This window comes from Doryrhamphus excisus, linkage group LG6 (genome assembly GCF_037039965.1).
Source record: "Doryrhamphus excisus strain RoL-2023G ecotype Guam linkage group LG6, RoL_Dexc_Guam_v1.1, whole genome shotgun sequence".
Lineage (NCBI taxonomy): Eukaryota > Metazoa > Chordata > Actinopteri > Syngnathiformes > Syngnathidae > Doryrhamphus > Doryrhamphus excisus.
The window spans coordinates 1580997-1592039 of NC_136362.1; the positions used below are offsets into that span (position 1 = coordinate 1580997).

General features: G+C 38.7%; 1 protein-coding gene across 1 annotated transcript; it reads left to right on the forward strand.

The window, feature by feature from the left end:
- The first annotated feature begins 3434 nt into the window (after positions 1-3434).
- On the forward strand, positions 3435-9390 carry poglut3 (protein O-glucosyltransferase 3). The gene is made up of 6 exons (XM_078791097.1): positions 3435-3955; positions 4542-4739; positions 6642-6925; positions 7007-7217; positions 8631-8827; positions 8891-9390. Exons 1-6 carry the CDS (start codon positions 3739-3741, stop codon positions 9317-9319), a joined length of 1536 nt encoding a protein of 511 aa, XP_078647223.1. The 5' UTR covers positions 3435-3738; the 3' UTR covers positions 9320-9390.
- The last annotated feature ends 1653 nt before the right edge of the window (positions 9391-11043 follow it).

Here is an 11043-nt window from a genome sequence, read left to right on the forward strand (position 1 = left end):
CCTAAACAAAAACAAAACAAGCTAAGGGATGAAAATGTGTCCGTTTTTTCATAAGCTAGAATACCCAATTCCCTTATTGCCTTTTTCAGAAATATACTAATAAATAATACTATTTCCTGGTCAACAAAATGAAGTAAAATACAAATATGAGGCATTCGGAAGATGCATTGCCACTAGGTGTCAGTAACGCTACTGTGATGTTGACTGAGACACACAAGCACCAGACTATGTCTACTATATTAGCTAATGAGTGTAGCGGTGACTATAGGGTTGTTACTTCATGTCAGCTGTGCTCTAATCATGTTAAAAAAGTGCATTTAGAAGGCCGTAAACAGCTTTTCTATGTCTTATTTTTTTATGTAAAGGTGACTGTAGGGGTGTTATTTCATGACAAGAGGGCTCTAATCATGTTACAAAGCTTATTTAAAAGGTTTTCTACGCATTGTTTCGTCTTGTTATTTGTACTATTTTGGCTAATAGGGCTGTAAAGGTGACTATAGGGGTGTTATTTCATGTCTAGAGGGCTCTAATGTTATAAAGCTTATTGAAAAGGTTTTATATGCATTGTTTCATGTTGTTATTTGTAATATTTTGGATAACTCGGGTATAAAGGTGACTATAGGGGTGTTATTTCATGTCTAGAGGGCTCTAATAATATTACAAAGCTTATTTAAAAGTTTTTCTATGCATTGTTTAGTGTTATTATTTGTACTATTTTGGCTAATAGGGTTCTAAAGGTGACTATAGGGGTGTTATTTCATGTCTAGAGGGCTCTTATCTTGTTATACAGCTTATTTAAAAGGTTTTCTATGCATTTAGTGTTGTTATTTGTACTATTTTGGATAACGGGGGTGTAAAGGTGACTATAGGGGTGTTATTTCATGTCTAGAGAGCTCTAATCATGTTACAAAGCCTTTTTAAAAGGTTTTATATGCATTGTTTAGTGTTATTTGTACTATTTTGGACAACAGGGTGTAAAGGGGAATATAGGGGTGTTACTTCATGTCTAGAGGGCTCTAATCATGTTAAAAAGCTTATTTAAAAGGTTTTATATGCATTGTTTAGTGTTGTTATTTGTACTATTTTGGATAACTGGGGTATAAAGGTGACTATAGGGGTGTTATTTCATGTATAGAGGGCTCTAATCATGTTACAAAGCTTATTTAAAAGGTTTTATATGCATTGTTTAGTGTTGTTATTTGTACTATTTTGGATAACTGGGGTATAAAGGGGACTATAGGGGTGTTATTTCATATCTAGAGAGCTCTAATCATGTTACAAATCTTATTTAAATGGTTTTCTATGCATTGTTTAGTGTTATTTGTACTATTTTGGATAACGGGGGTGTAAAAGGGACTATAGGGGTGTTATTTCATGTCTAGAGGGCTCTAATCATGTTACAAAGCTTATTTAAGAGGTTTTCTATGCATTGTTTAGTTTTGTTATTTGTACTATTTTGGCTAATAGGGCTTTAAAGGTGACTATAGGGGTGTTATTTCATGTCTAGAGAGCTCTAATCATGTTACAAAGCTTATTTAAAATGGAATTAATATGAGAAACAAAATAAAGTTGTAATTTTTGAAAAATTAGGTTTGGGGGAAAAGTTCAAATATTTTGGGTATGGAGTCATATATATTTTTTTAAAACAGCAAAAATGTAAAACTCATCAGTAATTTTACAAGAATAAAGTCATTTATTCCGAGAATTAGTAGATCTTCCAGACTACAAGTCATCGGTTTTGTTATGGTTTGGCTGGTCCTGCACCTTGTACTCCGGAGCGCCTCAACTCTCACCTCCTTGGAACCTCCAGAAGCAGCTGAGAGGTAGGGACCTCATTTTGCTGATCTTAAATGTCATCATATGTCATATAGTCATCTTTACACCACTATTACCCAATATAGTCGACATAATAACACATATAAGGCATAAAAACCTGTTTACCACCTTCTAAATACACTTTTTAACATGATTAGAGCCCTCTAGACATGAAATAACACGCCTATAGTCACCTTTACACTCCTATTACCCAATATAGTCGACATAAGGCATAGAAACCTGGTTACCACCTTCCAATTAAACTTTTTAACATGATTAGAGCCCTCTTGACATGAAATAACATCCCTATAGTCATCTTTACACTACTATTACCCAATATAGTCAACATAATAAGACATAAGGCATAAAAAACAGTTTACCACCTTCCAATTAAACTTTATAACATGATTAGAACCCTCCAGACATGAAATAACACCCCTATAGTCATCTTTACACTAATGTTACCCAATATAGTAGGCATAAGAAGAGAAAATAAGACACAGGAAACCAGTTTACCAACTACTAAATACACTTTAACATGATTAGAGCCCTCTATACATGAAATAACACCCCTAAAGTCACCTTTAAACGACTATTACCCAATATAGTAGACATAATAAGACATATAAGGCATACAAACCAGTTTACCACCTTCAAATTAAACTTTTTACCATGATTAGAGCCCTCCAGACATGAAATAGCACCCCTAGAGTCATATGTACACTACTATTACCCAATATAGTAGACATAATAAGACATATAAGGCATACAAACCAGTTTACCACCTTCAAATTAAACTTTTTACCATGATTAGAGCCCTCCAGACATGAAATAGCACCCCTATAGTCATATGTACACTAATATTACCCAATATAGGCGACATAATAACACATATAAGGCATAAAAACCTGTTTACTACCTTCTAAATACACTTTTTAACATGATTAGAGCCCTCCAGACATGAAATAGCACCCCTATAGTCATCTGTACACGACTATTACCCAATATAGTAGACATAAGAAGAGAAAATAAAAACACAGGAAACCTGTTTACCACCTTCTAAATACACTTTTTAACATGATTAGAGCCCTCCAGACATTAAATAGCACCCCTATAGTTATCTTTACACTACTATTATCCAATATAGTAGACATCATAAGAGATTACATGAGATCATTCAAACCAACAGTGAAAGTCTGGTGCTTGTGTGTCTCGGCCAGCATTACTGACATCTCTTCAAATGTGTCTTTTGAATGATAAATATTTATATTTTACTTCATTTATTTTGTTGTTTTTTTTAATAATCGCCCGCATTGATTTATTAATATTGTTGTGAAAGACTGTGATGTCAATATATTTATCATGAAGAATGTACCTTCAAATAAAAATAAAAATAAAAATAAAAAAACACATCACTGACGTCATCTTTGTGTTTCATTGACCTATCATTTAATTTCATTTTTTAAATAAAGTTTTAAGTAATATGAGCACTGTTGAGCATTGTATACGGGATCATGGCGACAATACGATTGCTCAGTATACTCGAGCTGTGATTCAAGAGAAAGCCTGCAGGGGGCAGTAACGTTACAGTTCGCTGCTGGGAAGGACGGCGGGACCAGAAGTGAAGAAGACAGGAGTTAAGGCGCTGACTTCATTATACGACATATTTTATTGTTTTTAAGACAATTTGATTAATCGAAAATGTATTATGTTATAGTACCGCACACAATGAATGATTATTTTTCTTTTTTTAAGTAAAGATGTTTCTAGAAAGAGACGCTAACGCAAACTGAAGACGATGGAAGCCACGTGAAGGCGTCACCGGCAAAATGGGCGTGTCTGTGTGAACCAACATGTCGGCCGCGAGGTCCCAGTTTCCTGTCAAAAGTTTAGCCGTTGAGCTGCACTTCTTCGACGGGCAGGATGTTTGGACGCAACGGAGACAAGCTAGCTAGATATTTGAAAGACGCTTTAGCTTGTGTGGTCTTTGTTTTGGTTTTGTTTGTTAAATGCGAACAAATCGACCCCGCCGGCTCTATCGTCTGGGGTCCGGGACTTGAAGGCGACGTAGTTTTACCTGTCCGCTACTTCTTCATCCAGGCCGTCGACTTTCAAGGACTAAACTTCACTTTGTCTCCAGGTAAAACATGTTCTTTCGTCTTCCTTTTTTTTAATTTCTCCTCATAATACTACAAGTTTATTCTGTTAATTAGAACACGACGACTTGTCTTTGTCTCCATAATTCAAAACATTCCAACTTTATTTGTTTGGTTTGTTTTTCATAATACTACGACTTCGATAATTCATATATTTCACTAATATTTATACTTTATGCTATTAAAATATAATTTTTTTTACCTGCCCTCGTAATATTACAATGTTTTGCAGGTTTTTTTCTCTTAATATTTAGACTTTATTCACGTAAATATTCATTCATTTTCTACTGCTTATCCTCAACCTATCCCAGTTGTCTTTGGGTGGGACTCTGGACTGGTGCCAGCCAATCACAGCGCACATATAGACAAACAAGCATTCCCATCCACATTCATACCTATGGATAATATGCAGTGGGCAATTAGCCTAGCATGTTTACGAAGTGGGCGAGGAAACCCACGCATGCCCGAGGGTGGAATCGAACTAGGGTCTCCTAGCTGTTAGGCTAACCACTTTACCACCGTGCAGCCTCATATTGTATTTTCAAATGTAATTATGCTTTTTTTTTTTAGGAAAAGACGCATTTCAAGTCAGGATAAGTTCACTGCAGAAGAAGGAGCACATCCGCATCCACGTCCCTCCACCTCTGGACAGAGGAGACGGGTCTTTTCTGGTGCGGTACCGCCTCTACAACACGGCCCACACGGGACTCAAAGTGGACGTCTTCCACCGTGACGCCGCTGTCGCCAAGTCGCCGTACATCATCCCAGGTGTGTTGCTACAGGGGTGTTATTTCATGTCTAGAGGGCTCTAATCATGTTAAAAAGTGTATTTAGAAGGTGGTAAACAGGTTTCCTGTGTTTTTATTTTCTCTTCTTATGTCTACTATATTGGGTAATAGTCGTGTACAGATGACTATAGGGGTGCTATTTCATGTCTGGAGGGCTCTAATCATGTTAAAAAGTTTAATTGGAAGGTGGCAAACAGGTTTTTATGCCTTATATGTCTTATTATGTCTACTCTATTGGGTAATAGTAGTGTAAAGGTGACTATAGGGCTGTTATTTCATATCTGGAGGGCTCTAATCATGTTAAAAAGTTTAATTGGAAGGTGACAAACAAGTTTTTATGCCTTATGTCTTATTATGTCTACTATATTGGGTAAAGGAGTATAAATGTGACTATAGGGGTGTTATTTCATGTCTAGAGGGCTCCAATTGTGTCTAAAAGTGTATTTAGAAGGCTTTAAACAAGTTTTCTATGTCCGTCTTTGTCCTACTATGTCTAATATCTTTGGGTAAAGGAGTATACATGTGACTATAGGGGTGTTATTTCATGTCTAGAGGGCTCTAATAATGCTTTAAAAAGTGTCTTAAGAAGGCCTTAAAGAAGTTCTGTCTTATTTTGTCTTACTATGTCTAATATATTTGTGTAAAGGAGTGTAAATGTGACTATAGGGGTGTTATTTCATGTCTAGAGGGCTCTAATAATGTCTAAAAGCGTATTTAGAAGGCTTTAAACAAGTTTTCTATGTCCGTCTTTGTCCTACTATGTCTAATATCTTTGAGTAAAGGAGTGTAAATGTGACTATAGGGGTGTTATTTCATGTCTAGAGGGCTCTAATAATGTTACAAAGCGTATTTAAAAGGCTTTAAACAAGTTTTTTTATGTCTGTCTTCGTCCTTCTGTGGCTAATATCTTTGGGTAAAGGAGTGTAAATGTGACTATAGGGGTGTTATTTAATGTCTAGAGGTTTCTAATAATATTAAAATGTGTATTTAGAAGGCCTTAAACAAGTTCTCTATGTCTTACTTTGTCTTATTATGTCCACTATATTTGGGTAAAGGAGTATAAAGGTGACTATAGGGGTGTTATTTCATGTCTACAGGGCTTTAATCATGTTAAAATGTGTATTTAAAAGGCCTTAAACAAGTTCTCTTTGTCTTATTATGTCTACTACATTGGGTAAAGGAGTATAAAGGTGATTATAGGGGTGCTATTTCATGTTCAGAGGGCTCTAATAATGTTCAAATGTGTATTTAGAAGGCCTTGAACAAGTTCTCTGTCTTATTTTGTCTCACTATGGCTAATATATTTGGGTAAAGGAGTGTAAATGTGACTATAGGGGTGTTATTTCATGTCTAGGGGGCTCTAATAATGTTTTAAAAAGTGTATTTAGAAGGCCTTAAACAAGTTCTCTTTGTCTTATTATGTCTACTATATTGGGTAAAGGAGTATGAAGGTGATTATAGGGGTGTTATTTCATGTCCAGAGGGCTCTAATAATGTTCAAATGTGTATTTAGAAGGCCTTAAACAAGTTCTCTGTCTGATTTTGTCTCACTATGGCTAATATATTTGGGTAAAGGAGTGTAAAGGTGACTATAGGGTTGTTATTGTCATGTCATGTCTAGAGAGCTCTAATAATGTTACAAAGCGTATTTAGAAGGCTTTAAACAAGTTCTGTATGTCTTACTTTGTCTTATTATGTCTACTATATTGGTTAAAGGAGTATAAATGTGACTATAGGGGTGTTATTTCATGTCTAGAGGGCTCTAATAATGTTTTAAAAAGTGTATTTAGAAGGCCTTAAACAAGTTCTCTATGTCTTACTATGTCTTATTATGTCTGACGTATGACATGTATGATGATGTATTGTATTGACGTGTGTGCAGGTCCCGTCTATGACGAGTACTGCGAGTGTCCCCAAGCAGACGCCTCGGCCTGGCAGAGGGTCATGCGGTGTCCCCTCCATGAGCCTCAGATTGTGGCCGACTTTGAGTCTTTCCCCACCATCCACCTGCAGCATCTCAGGGAGGAAGTGCCGCAGCGCTTTGCCAAGCGAGGAGGAATCATTCACTACGCCATCATCAACAATCAGGTGTTCCGCCGCAGCCTGGGAAAGTACACAGACTTCAAGATGTTCTCCGATGAAATACTGCTGTCCCTGACGAGGAAGGTATTCTTCACCACTCGTGGTCTGCTGCTGTATGCTACGTTTATGATGATGATGATGATGATGATGATGATGCTACGCCAGGTGAGACTCCCCGATGTGGAGTTCTACCTCAACGTGGGCGACTGGCCTCTAGAGACCAGGTCGGCTGATTCCAGTCCTGTTCCGGTCCTATCCTGGTGCGGTTCCACGGACACACGAGACATCGTACTCCCCACCTATGACGTTACACATTCCACCCTGGAGACCATGAGGGGTGTCACCAATGACCTGCTCTCCGTTCAAGGCCACACAGGTAACACACAATGTCTAATATATTTGGATAAAGGAGTGTAAATGTGACTATAGGGGTGTTATTTTATGTCTAGAGGTTTCTAATAATGTTAAAATGTGTACTTAGAAGGCCTTAAACAAGTTCTCTATGTCCGTCTTTGTCCTACAATGTCTAATATCTTTGGATAAAGGAGTGTAAATGTGACTGTAGGGGTGTTATTTCATGTCTAGAGGGCTCTAATCGTGTCTAAGCGTGTATTTAGATGGTTTTATGTTCGTTTTTGTCCTACAATGTCTAATATATTTGGATAAAGGAGTTTAAATGTGACTATAGGGGTGTTATTTCATGTCTAGAGGTTTCTAATTATGTTAAAATGTGTATTTAGAAGGCCTTAAACAAGTTCTCTATGTCTTATTTTGTCTTACTATGTGTAATATATTTGGATAAAGGGGTTTAAATGTGACTATAGGGGTGTTATTTCATGTCTAGAGGGCTCTAATTGTGTCTAAAAGCGTATTTAGATGGCTTTATGTCCGTCTATGTCCTACAATGTCTAATATGTTTGAGTAAAGGAGTGTAAATGTGACTATAGGGGTGTTATTTCATGTCTAGAAGTTTCTTATAATGTTAAAATGTGTTTTTAGAAGGCCTTAAACAAGTTCTCTATGTCTTACTTTGTCTTATTATGTCTACTATATTGGGTAAAGGAATATAAAGGTGACTATAGGGGTGTTATTTCATGTCTAGAGGGCACTAATGTTAAAAAGCAGATTTAGAAGGTTTTTCTATGTCTGTCTTTGTCCAATATGCCTAATATATTTGGGTATAAAGGTGATTATAGGGGTGTTATTTCATATCCAGAGGTTTCTAATAATGTTAAAATGTGTATTTAGAAGGCCTTAAACAAGTTCTCTGTCTTATTTTGTCTTACTATGTCCAATATATTTGAGTAAAGGAGTGTAAATGTGACTATAGGGGTGTTATTTCATGTCTAGAGGTTTCTAATTATGTTAAAATGTGTATTTAGAAGGCCTTAAACAAGTTCTCTGTCTTATTTTGTCTTACTATGTCCAATATATTTGAGTAAAGGAGTGTAAATGTGACTATAGGGGTGTTATTTCATGTCTAGAGGTTTCTAATTATGTTAAAATGTGTATTTAGAAGGCCTTAAGCAAGTTCTCTATGTCTTATTTTGTCTTACTATGTCTAATATATTTGGGTAAAGGAGTGTAAATGTGACTATAGGGGTGTTATTTCATGTATAGAGGGCTCTAATAATGTTAAAATGTTTATTTAGAAGGACGTGAAGGAATGTGTTTCGGCTGATTGTTGCGTTAAATGGGTACTTTGGTTTGTAAATATGGGATGATTCCTTTTTTTATGGGATGGCTGGCAGCCCCAACTGTTCTTCTGCTTCTCCTTTGGCTCTTCCAGGTCCCCCGTGGGAAAACAAAACGGACCAGGCCTTCTTCCGTGGCCGGGACAGCAGAGAGGAGCGTCTCCACTTGGTGTCTCTGTCCAAGAAACACCCCGAGCTCATGGATGCAGGAATCACCGGCTGGTTCTTTTTCCGAGACCGAGAGAAAGATGTCGGCAAAGCAGCGCTGGTGGGATTCTTTGACTTCTTCAAGGTGAGAGAAGTTCTCAACGTGAAGCACGGGGCACTTCTAACCGTTTGATTTCCCTCCACTCAGTACAAGTACCAGGTCAACATGGACGGTACGGTGGCGGCGTATCGTTTTCCGTATCTCATGCTCGGCAGCAGCTTGGTTCTGAAGCAGGACTCGCACTACTACGAACATTTCTACCGCCGTCTCCAACCTGGCACCCACTACATCCCCTTCCACAGGAACTTGTCCGACCTGCTGGAAAAAATCCAGTGGGCCAAAGAGAACCAAGCTGAGGCCAGGAAGATCGCCGGTGCGGGTCAGGCCGCCGCCCGCCAACTGCTGCAGCCCGGAAAGCTGTACTGCTACTACTACAAAGTACTGCTCATGTACTCCGAGCGCCAGGCAGGACAGCCACTCCGCCACGCTGACATGGAGGCGGTGCTTGAGGCCGACCAGCACACAAATACGTGCACGTGTCACCGTGACAAAAACACTGGCAAAGATGAACTATGACCAAGCGTAATCGGTCTTCAGTATTAGTCAGTCTTGCATCAAGATTCACAATAAAAATGGTAATCGGTCTTCCATCGATATTAACGACAGACGTAGTAATCGGTCTTCCATCGATATTAACGACAGACGTAGTAATTGGCCTTCCATTGATATTAACGACAGACGTAGTAATCGGCCTTCCATTGATATTAACGACAGACGTAGTAATTGGCCTTCCATTGATATTAACGACAGACATAGTAATCGGCCTTCCATCGATATTAACGACAGACGCAGTAATCGGCCTTCCATCGATATTAACAAAAGATGTAGTAATCGGCCTTCCATCGATATTAACAAAAGATGTAGTAATCGGCCTTCCATTGATATTAACGACAGACGTAGTAATTGGCCTTCCATTGATATTAACGACAGACGTAGTAATCGGCCTTCCATTGATATTAACGACAGATGTAGTCATCGGCTTTCCATCGATATTAACCATGGACGTAGTAACCGGCCTTCCATCGATATTAACAACAGACTTTGTAACCGGCCTTCCATCGATATTAACGACAGACGTAGTAATCAGCCTTCCATCGATATTAACCATAGACGTAGTAACTGGTCTTCCATCGATATTAACGACAGATGTAGTAATCGGCCTTCCATCGATATTAACGAGAGACATAGTCTTTGGCTTTCCATCGATATTAACCATGGACGTAGTAACTGGCCTTCCATCGATATTAACGACAGACGTAGTAACTGGCCTTCCGTTGATATTAGCGACAAACGTAGTAATCAGCCTTCCATCGATATTAACCAAGGACGTAGTAATCGGCCTTCCATCGATATTAACCATGGACGTAGTAATCGGCCTTCCATCGATATTAACCACGGACGTAGTAATCGGCTTTCCATCGATATTAACCATGGACGTAGTAACCGGCCTTCCATCGATATTAACGACAGACGTAGTAATCGGCCTTCCATCGATATTAACGGCAGACGTAGTAATTGGCCTTCCATTGATATTAACGACAGACGTAGTAATCGGCCTTTCATCGATATTAACGACGGACGTAGTAATCGGCCTTCCATCGATATTAACGACGGACGTAGTCATCGGCCTTCCATCGATATTAACCACGGACGTAGTAATCGGCCTTCCATCGATATTAACGACAGACGTAGTAATCGGCCTTACGTCGATATTAACCATGGACGTAGTAATCGGCTTTCCATCGATATTAACGATGGATGTAGTAATCGGCTTTCCATCGATATTAACGACAGATGTAGTAATCGGCCTTCCATCGATATTAACGACGGACGTAGTAATCGGCCTTCCATCGATATTAACGACGGACGTAGTAACCGGCCTTCCATCGATATTAACGACAGACGTAGTAATCGGCCTTCCCTTGATATTAACCACAGACGTAGTAATTGGTCTTCCATCGATATTAATGACAGACGTAGTAATCGGCCTCCATCGATATTAACCACTGACGTAGTAATCGGCTTTCCATCGATATTAACCACGGACGTAGTAACCGGCCCTCCATCGATATCAACGACAGACGTAGTAATCGGCGGGATGGCTCATCGATGGCTCACCGAACACTGGCGTGTAAAGCTAACTGCTAACTGTTAGCATACGTACACCTGGCAGGACAACACTATTAAAGTTCATCCTTCTTCTATGCCGATTGTTCTCACTTGGGTCGAGGGTATGATGG

Coding starts and splice junctions, on each gene's coding strand:
- poglut3 (XM_078791097.1), top strand. CDS start 3,739: ATGTTTGGACGCAACGGAGACAAGCTAGCTAGATATTTGAAAGACGCT. Junction 6,926..7,006: donor TGCTGTCCCTGACGAGGAAG/GTATTCTTCACC, acceptor ATGCTACGCCAG/GTGAGACTCCCCGATGTGGA. Junction 8,828..8,890: donor GATTCTTTGACTTCTTCAAG/GTGAGAGAAGTT, acceptor CCCTCCACTCAG/TACAAGTACCAGGTCAACAT.